Source organism: Myotis myotis, unplaced genomic scaffold, assembly GCF_014108235.1.
Source record: "Myotis myotis isolate mMyoMyo1 unplaced genomic scaffold, mMyoMyo1.p scaffold_m19_p_15, whole genome shotgun sequence".
Taxonomy (NCBI): domain Eukaryota; kingdom Metazoa; phylum Chordata; class Mammalia; order Chiroptera; family Vespertilionidae; genus Myotis; species Myotis myotis.
In genome coordinates this window covers 39,745,666-39,765,784 of record NW_023416319.1, presented here as the reverse complement: position 1 = coordinate 39,765,784, position 20,119 = coordinate 39,745,666, and the positions used below count along the sequence as shown (strand labels likewise).

At 37.0% G+C, this 20,119-nt stretch overlaps 1 protein-coding gene across 1 annotated transcript; it reads right to left on the bottom strand.

Moving 5' to 3' along the window:
* Nucleotides 1-1,216: 1,216 nt before the first annotated feature.
* LOC118670330 (methylcytosine dioxygenase TET1-like) lies at nucleotides 1,217-18,899 on the bottom strand. The gene is made up of 4 exons (XM_036337383.1): nucleotides 16,610-18,899; nucleotides 13,439-13,529; nucleotides 12,813-12,906; nucleotides 1,217-1,432 (listed from the first exon to the last, which is right to left on the bottom strand). Exons 1-4 carry the CDS (start codon nucleotides 18,861-18,863, stop codon nucleotides 1,217-1,219), a joined length of 2,655 nt encoding a protein of 884 aa, XP_036193276.1. The 5' UTR covers nucleotides 18,864-18,899.
* Nucleotides 18,900-20,119: the final 1,220 nt, after the last annotated feature.

The following is a 20,119-nucleotide window of genomic DNA, read 5'->3' as shown; positions in this document are numbered from 1 at the left end:
GGGTCCTGGGTTCAATTACAGTCAAGGGCATGTACCTTGGTTGTAGGGTCCTCTCTAGCCTACACCCTGATTAGGGCACAAGCTGGAGGCAACCAGTAGATGTGTTTCTCTCACATCACTGTTTCTCTCTGTCTTTCCCTCTCTCTAAAAAAAAAAACAAATCCAATGGTAAAATACCCTCAGGTGAGGATTAACAACAAAAAAGATGTACACAAACTTGTGGCCATTAAAAAGAAAAATATAATGAAATGGAAATATAAGCATAAATGAATGCTCTGGGAAGTATACTAATTAATCTTGCGTGGGAATTAGAAGGAATGATATTTTTACTATATTTTGTATAATGACATTTCTTCTTCAAAAGAGACCTATTTGAAGAAAACTACATAAAACTCTCCTGAAGGATACACAAGGAAACTTGAAAAAAACAAGACCATCTATGGGGTAGCAAGATTCATTATCATAAAGATGTCCATTTATTATAATTTAATGCAGTCTCATTAAAAATATAATTAGATTTACCTTAATACTACAAAGTTGATTATGAAGTTTGTTTAAAAGCACAAAGGGAAAAAAAAAGAATAACAAGTCTTGAAAAACAGTAAGAGTGGCAAGCTAACCCTACCAAATATTAAAATATACTATAGGCCAGCCAGTGGGGCTCAATGGTGGAGCATTGACCTATGAACCAGGAGGTCACTTGATCCCTTGTGTGTGCTGTGTAGGAGGGAGCCGATCAATGATTCTCTCTCATCATTTATGATTTCAAAAAATTCTAAAAGAAAACATGGGTGAATTACTCTATAGCTTGAGAGATAGAAAAATATCCTTACATACCATTCAAAATTGAGACACAAATAAGGTTGAAGATTAAAAAAACAGATACTCTCTCGCATTGCTGGAGGAAATGCAAAGTGGTACAGTTCCCTGTGGAGGAAGCTTTTCCTTTATGGAAAAACCAGTCTGCTCCAGATACTTGAGGTGAGTGGGATGAGATATCCAAGAAAGAATCAGTAAAAGAATATTCGAAGGCAGGATATCCTAAAATGGTCTTAACTCCCTATGAAATTATGTCTTTCTCTAAAGAAATGGTCACTATTTTTAGTTACACAATAGCTAAAATCTTGTTGTCCCATATATATAGTTGGTAATTCATTAACAATTTAACATTATATAATAGAAACCTGAATGTCAAGACAGTACAAAATAGATATGATTACTTTTCATTGAGCGTGCATCTTCGGTCTGTGGGATGCCCATTGTACGTCCTCAGGTTTTGGGTAAGCTCCGTATACAATCTGTCTGCCATGGGAAGGGGAATGCCATCCCATACCAGGATCAGCACCACTGTCACTGCTGTAGGACAGTGGTGGCCTGTACGCTGCCGAACCAAGCAAAGAACCTTCTCTTCTTCGCTGCTTCTTCTTAAAACCTGCAAAAACAGAATGTATTCACTGATGGAACTCAAGAAACAAAAAGTTAAACACAACGACTATTGCTTTTAAAGCTCTGTAGTGCATTTTATCTTTCAAAATTACTGTTTCACAAGGAGTTGTCGCCTATAGGACCTTCAGTTGTCCTCCTAGCTTTCTCCAAATAACTCACAGAAAAGAAGTCTGAGGCATGTGGTTATCATTTGTAAAAGTAGACCCAAGCACTCTGTTTTTGTCACTGTTGATACAGGTATGCAAAAGAGGTACCAGAGGATGCTGTGGGGAAGAGCCTAACTAACTTCTCTTACACAAATGTCACAACAGGACAAATCTAGCTAGAGAAAAATAATCACGGATTGCTAACATTAACAATAAACTTGAGTCATCAAATTTAGCATCTGAAGAAAGTTATGGATCTTTTCCTTGAGCGGATGGTTGACTAAATAGAATAATGAACATAGAAAGCGACGATCCTGTGATTTTTCTCCACATTGTCATCAGGGTTTATCACACCTATTTTATCCTAAGATTAGAGTGTCCAGCTGCCATGGTGAATGTAAAACACAACAATCATTTTGAGTATTTATCCATTTAACTTACATTATATTATACCCATAGGGTATTAAGATGTTATTTACACAATCACATTTTTCTGTCTCCAGATGGTTAACAATCATTGCTACCAAGGCATCCTTTGAGGAGAGCTGGCTTTAGAATCTTCCCCCTAAACCAGCCGTGGACAAACTACGGCCTGCGGGCTGGATCTGGCCCGTTTGAAATGAATAAAACTAAAAAAAAAAAAAAAAAAAAAAAAAAAAAAAAAAAAGACCGTACCCTTTTATGTAATGATGTTTACTTTGAATTTATATTAGTTCACAAAAACACTCCATCCATGCTTTTGTTCCGGCCCTCCGGTCCACTTTAAGAACCCATTGTGGCCCTCGAGTCAAAAAGTTTGCCCACCCCTGCCCTAAACCCTATTATTTATATTAAAATGTTTTTTATGTTTATATGTCCTGTATAAACAAATAAGAATATATTTGTTTCAAAAAGTACAAAATTATATATACGGTGTCAAACAAAATGCTACCTGATAACTTTCAAGTTGTCAAGACTACAACAAAGTTCTACTGATCCGTTCTTCATATGGAAAATGCTAAAATGTTGTTTATTCATGGCATTTGGCTTTATCAGATTTTTTTTTACAAATTTCCTTCAATAAGCAACAGAAAATAAAGCATGAGTCTCAAAATTCAGATGTGGGTTCAATAAATCGCTTAAGTCTTACTATGACATGGATAGTCGGGTCTATCCAAAATTCACAGATTAAACCCTAAATACCAATGTGATTGTACTAGGAGGAGGGGCCTTTGGAAGGCGATTAGGTCATAGACAGAAAGCCTGCATGAATGGGATTGGTGTATAGAGAGACCCCATGGAGCTCTGAGCTCCTTCAATCATGTGAAGACACAAAGAGAAGAGAGTCCTCAACCGACCATGCAGGCTCCCTAATCTCAGACTTCCAAAGCCCATCACTAGGATAAATAAATTTCTGTTCTGTACAATCTATCCAGCCTCGTGTTTTTTCAGAGCAGTCAAAACTGAGCAAAAGAGCTCTGACAACGGTAAATACATTAAAGATGACGTAAATAAATAGAGATACCATGTTGATGGATGAGTCACTATTAATGTCAATTTTCCCAAATTGATGTTTTGATTTGATGCAATCCCAATCAAAATCCTATCAGCTGGTTTTGGTTTGGGTGAAAATTGACAAACTTGTTTCTATAAAAATGCAAAGGAACAATAAGAGCCAAGAAACGGCAGAGGAATCAAGATCAATTATTGCAAAACTATGGTAATTAAGTTAGTTTCAAATTAGTACAATGACAGATAAAGAGATTAATGGAATAGAATAGTGAGTTCAGGAGATCAGTATAAAAATGATCATCTGACTTAGGACAAATGGGACAATGCAAAAAGTCTTTTCAATGAACAGTACTGTGTAGATATCCATATAGAAGAAAATGAATCTTGACCCTTACTTCACATATGTAACTTGAGTTATATTGTAGATCTAAAAAATGAAAGACAAAGCAAGAAGTTTTTAAAAGAAAATATCTTCATGACCTGGGAGCAGGTAAAACATTAAAAATAAAACACCAGCCGAAACCGGTTTGGCTCAGTGGATAGAGCGTCGGCCTGCGGACTGGGGGGTCCCGGGTTCGATTCCGGTCAAGGGCATGTGCCTGGGTTGCGGGCACATCCCCAGTAGGAGATGTGCAGGAGGCGGCTGATCGATGTTTCTCTCTCATCGATGTTTCTGGCTCTCTATCTCTCTCCCTTCCTCTCTGTAAAAAATCAATAAAATATATTTAAAAAAAAAAAAAATAAAAAAAAAAATAAAACACCAAATTTAATTGTTATAAAGGAAAAAGTTAAGCTAGATTATTTTTAAATTAAAAACATATCTTCATTGAGAACATTAACAGGCAAAAGATAAGGCAAGCAAGCAATACAGTGAGAGAAATATTTATGTTATATATATAATTGATAAAATATTCTTATCCAAAATAAAGAACTTCTGCAAATGAGTAATAGAAACACCATTAAATAGGCAGAACAGAATAGAACATCCAAACAGATGATGAGCTTAAGAAAATATAGTTAAGATTATTAGCAAAGTAAAAGTGTTTTAAAAGCACTACATATGTTGGTGGGTTTATAAAATGGAGCAAACCACTATAGAAATTGTGGAAGTTGCTAAAAGAACAACCCACAAATAGAGTGCTGGGTATATATACAAAAGAATTAATATAGCAGGGTCTTGAACAGATGATTCCATATCCATATTCACAGTGGAAGAAGCCCAAATGTCCATTAACAAATGAATGGATAAACAAAAACAACATTTATATATACACAAAATGGGATATTATTCGTACTTAAAAAGGAAATCATTTCAAATGCAAAAACGTGGATGAAACTTTAGGAAATGATACTCAGAATCAGAGAAATAGGTCAGTTGCAAAAAGACAAATACTATATGATTGATTCCACCTATATGATTTATCTAAAGTAGTCAATGAAATAGAAATGAAAATTGTAATGGTAATTATCAGGAGCTGGGGTAATGGGAAACGAGGAGTTATTCAATAGGTATAGAGTTTCATGTTTGCAAGAAAAAAAGCTCTGGAGATCTTCAAAACAATGTGAATACATGTAAAAGTAATAACTTCACTTTCTGATTACAATCTATTTAAAAATCCATTCTATTGCTATCGCTCTTAATATTTCCACATTCTGATCCATGTTTAAAACCTGCATCTGGGATTTTTCACTTGATCTTTAAAAATCTTACATGATAGCACTAACCGGTTTGGTTCAGTGGATAGAGCGCCGGCCTGCGGACTGAAGGGTCCCAGGTTTGATTCTGGTCAAGGGCATGTACCTTGAAGACAGCTGATCAATGTTTCTCTCTCATCTATGTTTCTTTTTAATTTTATTTTATTAATTTTTTTACAGAGAACAAGGGAGAGGGATAGAGAGCCAGAAACATCGATGAGAGAGATCGATCAGCTGCCTCCTGCACGCCCCCCACTGGGGATATGCCCGCAACCAAGGTACATGCCCTTGACCGGAATCCAACCCGGGACCCCTGAGTCCGCAGGCCGAGACTCTATCCACTGAGCCAAACCGGTTCGGCTCATCTATGTTTCTAACTCTATCCCCCCCGCCCTTCCTCTCTGTAAAAAAAAATCAATAAAATAAATTTTAAAAATAAAATCTTATATAATAAAAGGGTAATGTGCAAATTCACCAAACAGCAAAACGACTGGTCACCATGACACACACTGACCACCAGGGGGCAGACGCTCAAGGCAGGAGTTGCCCCCTGATGGTCAGTGGGCTACCACAGGGGGAGCACAGCTCAGCCAGAAGCCCAGAAGCAGGGCTCATGACTGGTGAGCACAGCTGCAAGTGGTGGGAACCCCGCCTCTGCAGCAGCGCTAAGGATGTCCAACTACCTGCTTAGGGCTGTTCCCCGCTGGACGTCCTAAGCTGTCAGTTGGACATACCCTGAGGGTTCCTCGACTGCTGGGAACAACCTCCCCAACCCCCACCCAGTGTAGGAATCTCGTGCACACAGCCTCAAGTTATTTGAATAAGAGAGTTCTGGGTCGAAATTATTGTGACGTCTAATCTTATCTCCTTCCTATTAATTTCTAAAGATTTAAACAGCAAAAGCAAATATCAGAGGGGCATATATTACTGCAATCAGATTTGGAGAGATAAATGAAGACCCGATGCTCTCAAGTTTGAAAAGTTGCTCATAGTTAAAAAACAGTTTCAGAAGAGCCTAGTTTGAGCACCAATTTGCAAAAGCAGTAAATCTGTAGAAAAGTTTTTTATTCTATACAGAAGAGAACTTGTAAAATTCATCAGTAGCCGAAACCGGTTTGGCACAGTGGATAGAGCATCGGCTTGCGGATTGAAAGGTCCCAGGTTCGATTCCAGTCAAGGGCATGTACCTGGGTTGCAGGCACATCCCCAGTAGGAGATGTGCAGGAGGCAGCTGATCGATGGTCCTCTCTCATCGATGTTTCTAGCTCTCTATCTCTCTCCCTTCCTCTCTGTAAAAAATCAATAAAATATATTTTAAAAAATTCATCAGTGATAATTTCTCTATAGGAAAGGAATCAGGTCCTGAGGTCCAATGAACCCATTAGTGTTGGCATGAGTTTGAGGCTTGCTCCCCAGTGCAGGGCATGTAGGCAGCAGCCAATTAATAATTCTCTTTCATCAATGATGTTTCTTTCTCTCTCTCTCTCTCTCTCTCTCTCCCGCCCTTCCTCAATGAAATTAATAAAATGTATATTTTTTTAATGTGACAGACAACAAATAAATGTAAACAAGTGATCCTGGACAGGATTCTGAATCAGGACAAAAAATGTTTTCTTTTCCCATAAAGGATGTTATTGGATATAAAACCTAAAGATTACATATTAATCTTGTATTAGGATTAATAATTGTTCTAATTTTATGTAAGATTTTAATAATAGTAGCTATGAAAGACAATTTATTGTGGTTAAGAAATGTCCTTGTTTTGAAAACACACCAATGTATTTATGGTAAAAGGCATTATGTTTACAAATTGCTATTAGGGTATTCAGGAAAAATAGGAGGAAGAGCAAAGGAGAGAGAAGGAAGAAAAGAGAAAGATAAAGCATATCAGAAAATCTCTGTACTATTCAAGCAACTTTTGAGTAAGACTGAAATTACTATAAAATAATAAGTTAAAAAATATTGTTTTGGTGCTGGCCAAAGTTTTGGGACTTTGGTGTTCATGGTCCTCGGTATTGGAAAACAAGCTCCAGGACAGGGTGACTGGGTCAGTGGGGACATACATAGTGCAAGAGACAAGCTACAGGCAGGTATCTGGATGGAAAGTACCAACTTCTTTTTTTTTTTTTTTTTAATGGCTTTTCTTTTTTTATATTTTATTGATTTTTTACAGAGAGGAAGGGAGAGAGATAGAGAGTTAGAAACATCGATGAGAGAGAAACATCGATCAGCCGCCTCCTGCACATCTCCTACTGGGGATGTGCCCACAACCCAGGTACATGCCCTTGACCGGAATCGAACCTGGGACCTTTCAGTCCACAGGCCGACGCTCTATCCACTGAGCCAAACCGGTTTCGGCGAAAGTACCAACTTCTATGATGTGAAGGACAGGACTCTGTCAGAAATGATACAAGAAGAGCAAAGAATAAGTCTTTGCATAACCTGAGGATGAAGAATGGGGGCATTTCTTGTATTGGAAAAAATATCTTCTCAGTTAAAGTAAATCTGTGGAACAATGAATAGTCAATGCATATTTAGTTTCAGGTAATATCCTAAGTAAATTAATGTGAATTAATAAGTATGTAAATGTAGAAAAACCAATTAGTATCCATATCCAAAGCACTGTCAAGATTAGGAAGATGTGCCCTTCTTGCCAGTTTGGCTCAGTGGCTGAGCGACGACCTATGAACCAGGAGCTTGTGGTTCAATTCTCGGTAGGGGCACATACCAGGGTCATGGGCTTCATCACCAGTGTGGGGTGAGTAGGGAACACCCGATGAATGATTCTCTCTCATCATTGATCTTTCCGTCTCTCTCTATATATGAAATCAATAAAAATGTATTTATAAAACATCATAGCTAGGAGCAACTCTGAAATCAAGTGTGGGATTGCCGGAGATCACTGTTGAGTTTATCAACAATCATGTCAAAGACAAAGTAGACTTAAATTTTCAACGCAAAATGATGGTGATCAACAAAACAAAAACACCCCACCCATTAAGGTAATTTAAAGCTACCTATATATATTATAATAAAATGAATTTCATCCTTTGGGGGTAATGATTTATTTCTTGATCTGGGTGGAGATTACATTGGTGTGCTCTCTTTGTACAACTGAACATTTATGTCTTGTGTAGTTTTCTTTATGTACATTACTAGAGGCCTGGTGCATGAATTTGTGCACGATGGGGTCCATCGGACTGGCCAGCGATCGGGGCCTATCAGGGGGGCTGGCTAGCAGGGAAGAGGGACCACGGAGGTTGGCTGTGGGAGTGCACTGACCACCAGGGAGCAGTTCCTGTGTTGAGCATCTGCCCTCTGGTGGTCAGTGCACATCATAGCGACTGGTCGACTGGTCATTCTGACTGTTCGGTTGTAACAGTCACTTAGGCTTTCATATATATAGATAGTTGAATAAAAAGTTCCCTTAAAAATGAACTCTATGCCACTAAGCTAACATAAAAGTAGTTCTACTAGTATGTTACCAGACAATAGGTTTAAGTAAAGAAAAGTGTTTTATAACAAAAACAAAGTGAAAAAAGTCAGTTTAACATCACTGACAACATCAGCTTACTAGCTTTTCCCTAATTTTCATCGCTGAAGCATAAAATGGTTTTCTCCCAAGTAAACCAGAACCCCAGCGACCTTTATTACATGGACATGTTAATATAGAAAGAGGTGCCAAATTTGGGCACAGATACAAGCAGCACCATGGTACAGGCCAAAGACAATCAAGTCGGGGATTAGGCACAGCTTTAGAACAAAGGAAAAAAAATAGGAAAGTTTATGTTATTGTACAAATCTAGGGGGGAAAATATTAGTGTGAATTGCTCTGCCATAGGCGCTATCTGGACAGCGGGTTTGAATTCTCCTCCCTGGTCCTGCCATCACTGCAAAGCTCAACTGGGGAGGGGCGAATAGTGTTAAGCAGTGATGGCGAACCTTTTGAGCTCGGCATGTCAGCATTTTGAAAAACCCTAACTTAACTCTGGTGCCGTGTCACACATAGAAATTTTTTGATATTTGCAACCATAGTAAAACAAAGACTTATATGTTTGATATTTGTTTTATATATTTAAATGCCATTTAACAAACAAAAATCAACCAAAAAAAATGAGTTCGCGTGTCACCTCTGACACACGTGTCATAGGTTCGCCATCACTGGTGTAAGGAGATAATAGAGCATAGTATATCCAAAAGACTGTATCACCCAAATCTAAGGGAAGATATAACTAGTCCCTGACCAAATGCAAAGTGACAGTAGAGAAGAAGAGTGTGAAACGTCGGCCAAAGGCTAACAATTTTGGGTGAGTGTTAATGACCACCTGGAAAAGAAACATTCCAAGGAAGGAAGAAAACAGTATTAAGGATAATGTGAGAGTGGCTCAGAAAGTTTTGCTGCCCAGTCAGAATTTGCTGATAGACTTTCTGCCTGTAACCCCTAAAAAGAGAAGCAATTACCCACTCTTTCAAGACAAGGAGGCAAGTGTAGCACAATAAAAATATAAAAGAAGCCCTACTGGGTTTGGCTCAGTGGATACAGCATTGGCTTGCAGACTGAAGGGTCCCAGGTTCAATTCTGGTCAAGGGCACATGCCCAGGTTGTGGACTCAATCCCCAGGATTGAGGCAGTGAGTCAATGATTCTCTCTCAGGATCAATGTTCCTATCTCTCCCTTTCCCTTCCTCTCTGAAATCAATAAAAATATGTCTAAAAAAATAAATAAATAAAAGCATGTGCAATTTAAAAATATATATATGTATATGAATCCAACCAATTATTAACAAATATAAGTCTGCACAGAGACATGAACGATTTTACATAAAATCACATTAATGTTTAAGTTAGTTTAATGGTAAATACATGACAAATGCATACTATGCAAGGTGAAACTGTATTTGGGGCAATGAAATCCATTAGTTGAACATTTACTAGATTCCTTACTTTAAATGATTTATCTCCATTTTATTTATAAAACCCCCTTTAAAAAAAATCCTGTATAGAGCATCCATATGTAGGACTTAATTATTCAGAAACCTAATCCTTTCACTCAATTTTTCATTTAATTTCTATCAGTAGTTCAAAAGTGTGGGGTAAACAACTATAGCAGACTATTAGTTCGAATACTCAAAACTTTTCCATGCCTCAGAAAAAAAAAACTAATAATGAATACCACAGCAATACTATTTCAAGATAACAATTTTTTTAAAATTCAGTATTCTAAAATATTCTTAAGTTCCACATTCATTCACTAACCAAAAACTTAGTAAGTGTTGACTCTGTGCGTGGCATTGCTCCAGGTACTAACAATGAACAATACGAATATTTATTTATTTTTTTATAAGAGAACATTTATTGGGTAAATTAGCAAAATAAGTATTTTAAATAAGATAAGTTGGAAAGTTTGCAAGAAGTTTGATTAACATTATGATTTTTCTAACGTCCATCTTCATTTGAAACCTACTTCATTAATTATCAGATATGTAGAATTAACGCTTGGTTTTGTTATCAAAATTAAACTTTTGAATTGTCATTAGTAGATATCAAATTTTTTATTTTATTCCTTATCCTTGGATTCTCTTTGTGAAAAGGGCCAGATATTTATTACTATATATCAAAATATTACTATATATAAAAATATTCCATGTAATCTGAATAATGCAAAGGGAAAATAAGAAATTAATTTTGCTGCAGCTGCTGCATGGAAAATGCTAAATACTCTTCTTTGTACCTAAGAACCCTTGAAGAAGAATTATACCAAAAGAGGACTTTAACAGAAAGTTGTTATCAAAATCTTTAGGCTGCAGGCTTCATACTTGTTTTAATTAAAAAAAAAAAATATATATATATATATATATACCAAAATTCTATCAATGTAAGTATCCTTATTGCATTACATAAATTTTCAAAAGCAGGAAGGATCATTTAAAATCCCAACACTGCCCTAGCTGCTTTGGCTCAATGTATAGAGCATCAACCTGTGGACTAAAGGGTTCCAGGTTCGATTCCAGTCATGGACACATGCCCGGGTTGCAAGCTTGATCCCCAGTGGGGAGCATGCAGGAGGCAGTCAATCAATGATTCTCTCTCATTATTGATGTTTATATCTCTCTCCTTCTTCCTTCCTCTCTGAAGTTAATAAAAATATATATGTTTTAAAAATCTCAAAACAACCCAGCTACATTGTTTTTTTGGATCACTCACTCCAACGAAAGCTACCTGATGTCCTGAGGATATTTTTACCCTTTGCTACTTAATAGACAAATAAGTAAATCACTCAGAAATAATGAACATATATAGATAATATTTAAATTATCAGTGCCAAATATTGAGAATAAAACCCTGCCGTTTAATTCAGCAAATGTGCAAGGTATTATGTGAATTATTTTGTAAATAAAGATTCAGAAAATCAAGGATTTCCCCTTGAGAGAAGACAGGGCTAAACAGGATAGATGTAGTAGGTATGGGATATATCAGATAGGGCTAGGACAGATATATTTTCCTAAGCAATGTAGTATTCTTTTTAAAAAAAAACAAAACATATTTTTGTTGATTTCAGAAAGGAAGGAAGAGGGAGAGATAGAAACATTGGTTGCCTCCTACACTGGGGAATGAGCCCATAACCTAGGCATTGATTGATCAGTTGCCTCCTGCCAGGGATCAAGTCCGTCTGACCATGAACTGAACCATGACCTCTTGGTTCATCTCATTGGTTGATGCTCAACCACTGGGCAGCACCGGCTGAGCCAATTTAGTATTCTTACATGTTGGTGTTTAGTGAAGATAACATATTAGTCAAGTCTCCAAGATATCCCCAATGATCACCACCACTTGGTATTTATGTCCTTGCATAGTTCCTCCTGCATTGAATAGGGCTTATTGTGTAGCAACTTCCAAGGCTAATGTCACAAGAGACATTGTGGCTTCCTCTGTGTTTTCCTTTGATTGACTCACTCTGGGGGAAACCAAGATGCTCTAACGGGAGAAAGCACTTTAAGATGTCTTTTAAGGAAATGAGGCCATTAGCACACAGCCACTAAGTAGCAACAGGTAACGAATACAGACTTTATCAATTATCTTCTCAGAATGCCCTTTTTAAAAGCATAAATCAGTCCGATAACACACCCCTAATTAAAATACATCACAGGCTTCCGGTTCTGTGTAAACTAAAACTCTAATTCCTCACCATGACCTATGAAACCATTCATGCTCTGGTTTCTATCTACCTTCATACCCTCACCGGCTTCTGTTCGTTACCTCCTCAACTTCACTGGCCCTCTAAGATTAATGAGGAATGTACTCTCTTCCTTGACCTGTACACATGTTCTTTGCTTATACATGCTCTTTCCTACATTCTTGGGGGTATTCTTTGCATATTCAGGTCTCCTTTCTGTCACTCAGATCTCAGTTTAGATGTTCCCCTCCCGGAGAAGCCTTTCCTGAATGTTCGTTCATCATGAGAATCCCCTGCAAAGTTCTCACTAATGAGAACAAAATAAGGAATATAAAATTGGAGTTAGTCTGGTAGACTAAGTATATTAAATGAAAAAAGTTAAAAGGATACAATTTGGAAAGGAGGATAAATTACATGATTGTACATCTCAGATATACAAGAGAAATAAATTGGAAAACCAGAAATATGTAAACTCTATGGCAGGAGGTTACCAATTGATGTTTGTCTCTCATCAATGTTTCTATCTCCCTATTCCTCTTCCTTCTCTCTCTAAAATCAATGAAAACAAATTTTTTTTTATATATATATATTTTATTGATTTTTTACAGAGAGGAAGGGAGAGAGAGATAGAGAGTTAGAAACATCGACGAGAGAGAAACATCGATCAGCTGCCTCCTGCACATCTCCCACTGGGGATATGCCCGCAACCCAGGTACATGCCCTAGACCGGAATCGAACCTGGGACCTTTCAGTCCGCAGGCCGACGCTCTATCCACTGAGCCAAGCCGGTTTCGGCAAAAACAAATTTTTATACGTGGAAAAATCCCATTTTGAAAAATGTATAAATACAAAATACTTACCCACTTAGCGACAGGACATCCATGAGAGCTTTTCGCTTCTTTTCCGGTATATATTACTTTTTCTATTCTTACTGCACTTCCTTTTTGCCCATACCTGAGTATAAAACACAGTGAAAAGAAAATAATTGCAATATATACTTTTAACATCTTAATATGCATAAGGTATGGCTTTACAGAAGTATAAAAATCAAACACTTGTCATTATTTACTATTGTTAAAAACTTAATTTTGTGTGGCAGATATTTTGCTATATCCAATTGTTTACTTATCCTTAAAGATCACTCTTTAAAAATGGCCTGGCTCCCAGACAGACAAAAAGAATGTGAATGGTGTTGATAGAGGTAATTTGAACTATTTCTACTATTATGATACAATAATATAAAAAGTGAATATTTCTGAATTTAACGAAGACAGCCTTGCTTTAAAGTGTGTTGTTGGGTGCCCAGTGCCTCCTGTGATGAGTGACTGAGCAGGGACACCAGCAAGCGATTTTCTTCCTGGGCCCTAAGAAACATCCATCTCATACTCCTGAAGGTGTTCCATTCATCTCATGTTTGTTCCCAGGGGTAATTTCTCTGCATCGAGTCTGGTCCACAGTATTTTAACAGGGAAGCGTATTTCCTCACCTAGTCTCCATGATTTCCCTGACAGCGGCAACATTTGGTCCTGCCCCAAGGTGCGTATAATATGGGCCTTTTTCTTTTTGTATAACTCGATCTGTGGAAGGAATAAGATTATTAGACCCAAAGTTTTACAGAACTGCGTAGGGGCAAGGAAGTGCTATTTTTATACTTTTGGGGTGTGTTTTTTTTCCAATTCAGAACAATGAATCTTGACAAGGTTTTGGTAAGCTTTAGCCATTAAAGTGTAGGGCAATGAGCCCTAAATTTAACTTTATGTTCCTAATTCATTCTTCCTCTGAGAATCAGAGGGGGGAAGGAGGGGGAATATATTTTAAGAAGTGGGTCATATTTATTCTCTTAATTTCTTGCTTTTAAGAAATCTATTAATAATTGAGGTATAAAATTCAAATTTATCCAAGAACAATATATTTAAAAGCATAGTTTCAGAATCCAACAATTTGAGCCCAACAATTTCACCACTAAGGATCTGTTCTAGTCTACAATTGCACAATTATGTATTTATAATGCAAATGTACACAAGAATGTTCCTAGTTACAATTATTTGTAATATCGAGAGAGAGAGAGAGAAAACCTTAACATCTGTAAGTAAGTGATAGGTTAAATAAGTTAGGAGATGTTTATATGGTGGAAAACAATAAAGCTATTAAAAACAATATGATAATATTTACAATCACTGAAAAAATCTAAAAAATTATAAAAGAACATTTTTATTTTTTTCAATTACAGTATGCATTCTATTATTTTGTATTAGTTTCAGGTGTACTAAATTCTTAAGGTAGAGAAGCAAATTGCAAAAATACAGTGTTTTAAAAGTCTTAAATTTTTCAAAATTTGAAACCAATTTAAAATCAGTATAATGTTAATTCATGTAGAAAAAGTAACAGGTTTTATTTTTAGAAGATGTTTGCATCACAGTTCTGTACTATTTGAATTTTTGTGAATTACAGATTTATTAGAAAACAGTGTTTCTAAGTTGGTCTCTTGAATCATGCCTAATTAGAGTCATTGTGGAATTAAATATTATTGGCCAGGGTATACCCACCTACACCACAATGTCATCATTGAACTATTTTGATTGGGCACCAAATACAATTTGAGATTAAGTTCTGTGGCTTCTGCAGCAAGATCTATTGAATAGATTTCAATTTATTACTAGTTATCTAGAATACTGGTTCTTAATGAAGGGTGAATTTTCCTTGATGGAACATTTGACAATGTTTTTGGCTGTGACAACTGGGCAGGGGTGTGTGTGTGTAGGCCAGCAATGCCACTAAACCGTGACAATGCATGTCTCCCTACAATAAAGAATTGTTCCCTCTAAAAGCATAGTTTCAGAATCCAACAATTTGAGCCCAACAATTTCACCACTAAGGATCTGTTCTAGTCTACAATTGCACAATTATGTATTTATAATGCAAATGTACACAAGAATGTTCCTAGTTACAATTATTTGTAATATCGAGAGAGAGAGAGAACACCTTAACATCTGTAAGTACGTGATAGGTTAAATAAGTTAGGAGATGTTTATATGGTGGAAAACCCCAATAGCAATAAGTTTGAGGAACCCTGACCTCGATAGAGGCTACTGCCCTTATTTTGCTAGAACCTAATACCTCCAGGGGAGCCCTTTACCCTTAAATGTGATGGTCCCACTTGGGATGATTCCTGAGCGAGTCTGCTTTTTGTTTCTCTTCTTTTAAGTTCCTATTTCTATAGAATGAGCACAATAACCTCACATGGAATTATTATAGGAAAACACAGTTCCGTGATCATTGTAGATACTCAATAAACTTTGATGCCTCGCTGTCTGAACTCCTACACTGTGACTAGTTACTATGTGTAAGGAAAGAGTCTTGAAACTAGACAATCATCCTATTGAAGCTAATGCAAATGGTATCATTAGACTATCTCAGGTATATAAATTTTACAGATCTTTTTTCCATTTGTCATGATATTTAGAAAATCACTTATACTATTTGACTTCAGATTTTTAAGCAACAGATGGTGAATATTACAAACATAGACTAGGGTTTGGATTGCCTGTCTCTGAATTCGAGCTTAGTCCTTTAGTACTGTAATATTTTTAAAAAAATATATATTTTATTGATTTTTTACAGAGAGGAAGGGAGAGGGATAGAGTTAGAAACATCAATGAGAGAGAAGCATTGATCAGCTGTCTCCTGCACACCCCCCACTGGGGATGTGCCCGCAACCAAGGTACATGCCCTTGACCAGAATTAAACCCGGGACCCTTGAGTCCGCAGGCCGATGCTCCATCCACTGAGCCAAACCGGTTAGGGCTACTGTAATATTTTTTAAAGATTTTAAAATTGATTTTTAGAGAGAAAGAGAAACATCTATGTGATAGCAAGACATTGATTGACTGTCTCCTACACACCCCCTACTGGTGATCAAGGCCATATCCTGGGCAAGTACCTTCACTGGTAATCAAACCAGCAACCTTTGGGCGCACCAGAGGACATCAAACCAACTGAGCCACAATGGCCAGGGCAATCAATTCAATATTTTAAAACTCCAATAGGTTTGCAAATTCTTCAACTAGTCAGTATTATGAATTATATAACAGAGCATAAAAGCACTAGGCACTAAAAAAGAAATATCTCAGTTATAGTTCTTGACTGGAGGTAGCAATTACAGAAAATTTTTATGGTCATTTGTTAGTTTGTACATATATTTTATATTCTCTGTATGCATATTATATCTCACAATAAAAAAAATATTTTAAGCAAAAGCTTATAGCTTGGAAATCCTTTTGTGCTCAACCACTGAGCCATGCCGGCCAGGCATTTTTTTAAATATAGGAACAAACTGTAATACAGTATTAAAAAAATTCATTCTTATAATATTCAGAATAAACAATTTGAGACATTTAGCCTGGAATGAAATCAGCTAATTGTCCACTTGAGAAAGTTTCCTGATTATGAGTTGAATTTCGAATTCACCTGAGCAGCATCATTAAAGGTCTGGCAGAAAAATGTGTAGTATAGAATTATGTAGTCCACCTTCGCTAGAATATGAATAGGGCCAAAATGCCACATATAAAATACAACAAACAAAACTTGATTTGGCCATGACTGGAGGCAATTAATGCAGGTAAAAGGAGAAACACACACACCATACACATGCACTTACCAAGGCAGTTGCAGATTGGCAATTCAGAATCTTTCGTTGTGGACACCAGGTTTCTTGTAGAATTAGTTAAAAAGTTCATGGCATAATTATGAAAATTATGTGCGTTTTCTATTGGGGAAACTTCGGATGCTCCAACACTAGATAAAAACACGTCTTCATTTGTGGTAGAAACGACTGTGATTCCACCTGAACGTTCTACATTTACATTCGTGAGCACTTGTCCTGGGTCCGATGATGGGGTCTCATGAGAGACACTAGGCAATGCTGGCAGCGTCTGATGCATGAGTTGGTCTTCCACATCCTGCTGGAACTGTGTTTGGTCATGGTCAGCCATCACATGAGCACACTGATTGGTGGGAGAGGAGGACTGGAGTACAGGGTGAGCTTCCTGACTGACATGCACGATGGGCTGTACCTGAGAATTAGAAACTTCTTCTGTAAACGCCTGCCCATTGGATTCTGTTTGTAAATGGAATATGGAGTGAGGATGCAGCGGATCAACATTCATCATTTCTTCCTGTGCTAATCCAGAATTTCGCTCAAATTTTATCTGAGCCAGTGGAGGAAATAATTTCTTGTGTTTTAATGCTAAACTTGCTTGAGTAAGTGTTGTCCGTACGTGGGTTACAGGAGGAATTTTTCCCAAATGAATAGGAAAATCACGTGGACCAATTTGACCAAATCTTTGAAATTTAGACGCTATCCAAATGTCATGTAACTTATTATACTCATATGACAACTTTTCCTGCTTTTTCTGATCATTTTCTTGACAACTTGTGACTGCAGGCTTCTTTTTCCGCCGTTCTCTGGATGGAGCAGATTTTGTCTTTTTCCGGGTTTTGTTCTTTTGCTTTGTTGATGAGCCATGGTTATTTTTTAAACTGGAACGTGGTTTCGGTTTTATTGTGTTCTTCTCCTGACTGTGTTTTTGCACATTATACACAAGGTTTGTTGATGTACTTTCAACATTTGTTTGCTCTGGTTTTGTATAACTGAATTCAATTACTGATGCAAGTTGTGTTAACTGGTTAGCAACATCTTCCTCTATTTGACTATGAACTGCATCTTGACATGATGATGGCTCATCCTTTGAGTCTAACTTTTTGCTGCTGTCCAGGAACTGGTTGCAGGACCCCAATTCACCACTTGTGGATGGCAACTCATGCAAATTTTCTAAACAACTGTCAAGAATACTGCTATTATGAACAGCATTTTTATTGGTGTCAATTTCAGATGAACTAGAATTTGGTGTAAAAAGAGATGTGGAATTTTTTGCTTTTGAATATTCCTGTGGCTTCGGGGATACTTGGTCAGTAGCTGCACTGTTATGTGACATGGAAATGTGACTCTGGCCATTGAACACCACGGTGTGGCACGAACTTTGCTTTTCTACAGATGGGCAGTGGTGAAGGCTTTGAGGCTCCCCCTGCAAACACGGTTCTTTGAGGCCTTTTGTTACAGAATAGATTGACGCTCTACAGTTATTAAACAAACTAGCTGACATCTGCTCGTTTTCTTCATCCTTCTCAGATGTTGATGGTGAGGAATTTTCTGCAGGGGGTTTTGAAAGCTGAGCCAAAGCTTCTATAACATCCACTTGCTCCTGCGTTAATGTCCTATCTGTCACTAGGGATAGAAGATTTTGTTGAACTGGAGATCCGTGTATTGGTTCTGAAGTTGGTATATTTTCTAGAGATTTTGGTTGATCACTTTCAGTACGTGTACTCGTAGGACTCATGCAGTTGAAGTCTGCAGGATCAGGAAAAGACTCAGAGACAGGCTTCTGGAAGACTAAAACATTGCTTCTCCCCATAAGATGATCGCTGCTTGCATTAGCAGCAATGGAGCTCATGGCATTGTTCTGGTTTGCAGTGTCTATCAGGGGTTTACAGGAATTGTTTTCGGACACCTTGCCAAATTCTTCAATGTTGAATTTTTTAAAAGACACATCTGTTTCCGTTGGTAAGTAGTGTACATTTTTAATGCCATTTTTTACCGTTTGTGCAAACAAATTTTGAGGGTCAGGTAGGACTTTTTTCGTGTCATCTTCAGAGTTTCCCAGTTTTTCACCTTCTGTCACAATTGCCTTAAACTCTCCTTTGACTTGATCTGTTAAATGTGATTTCTTGCTCTGTGTCCACTTCTCCACTTCAATACCTGTCATACTTTCTTCATTTTCAGTTACATTTTCAGGGGGATGTGGGTTCAATTCCAATCTTTTTTCTTCCCCATGACCACATCCACTGTAGTCCATGGATACTGACTTGGGGCCATTTACTGCTTTGTTTTTAAAATCTGCCTGTAAAACAAACACAGCAAATATTCATATTATCCATTTAAATATCTGAATAAGAGCCATTGGAACTTAACAATTAAAGAGAAAATAAATGTGAAGCCCCAGAGAATATTATTTTCACTTTTACATGTTCAGAGAAGTCATAAAATACCAGTAAGAGGTGTGTAGAGAGAAAGGAAAAAAAAGTAGAAACTATTATACTCTCTTGCCTGTTAAATAATTATAAATTGGTACCATTTCATGGGGCAACTTCTGTTATTTTAATGCAAAGTGCACTGAAGTAGAAAATGTATAAATCCTAAGTATATAATGTTGAATTTTCCTGAAAGAACATGTATATGCCAAGAATCCAATCAAGAAATTTCCTTCGAATCATCATTCAAGTGCCAAAGGCAAACCATTGCTTTGACATCATAGATTTCTTTTGCTTATTATCAAACTACGTAACTGACTGCCTTTCACTCAAAATTATATTTGTGAGATTTATCCATTTAAATATCTCACTATGAGCCATTGGAAGTTCACAACTTGTTAAGAACACTTGTAATTCATGGTTTTGTATAGTAACTCATTATATTGATCTTTCAACTGTAGATGGACATTTAAGTTATTTCTAGTTTTTGACTATTACAAGTATACTCTTATAGTTTTATTATATGCATTGTGTGGAGTGAAAATGCTGGGTGCTAAAGTGTGTGAATATGTCTGTATATCTTCAACTTTAGTACATAGGGCAAAACTTTTTCTAAAGTGGTTATCAATACACTTTCAGCCAATGATTATGAGAGCTCCAATTCTTCTACATTCTCATTAACAATTAGTATTTACTGTCTTTTAATTTGGTCACTCTGGTGAGTGGGTAGTGATACAATTCCTTTTAAAAATTTATACTGAGGCCGAAACCGGTTTGGCTCAGTGGATAGAGCGTCGGCCTGCGGACTGAAGGGTCCTAGGTTCGATTCCGGTCAAGGGCATGTACCTGGGTTGCGGGCACATCCCCAGTAGGAGATGTGCAGGAGGCGGCTGATCGATGTTTCTCTCTCATCGATGTTTCTAACTCTCTATCTCTCTCCCTTCCTCTCTGTAAAAAATCAATAAAATATATTTTAAAAAAAATTTATACTGAGATCAAATTCTAATAAAGTAAAATTCAATGTTACCATTTAAAATTATATATTACTGTGGTTTTTAGTACATTCACAATGCTGTCAAAA

Excerpts from the sequence above, each read along its gene's own strand:
- LOC118670330 (XM_036337383.1), bottom strand. The coding sequence starts at position 18,863 with ATGGACTACAGTGGATGTGGTCATGGGGAAGAAAAAAGATTGGAATTG. Across the intron at positions 13,530-16,609 it reads GCCAATCTGCAACTGCCTTG|ATCGAGTTATACAAAAAGAA; the intron begins GTAAGTGCATGT and ends TTCCTTCCACAG. Across the intron at positions 12,907-13,438 it reads AGGGAAATCATGGAGACTAG|GTATGGGCAAAAAGGAAGTG; the intron begins GTGAGGAAATAC and ends TTTTATACTCAG.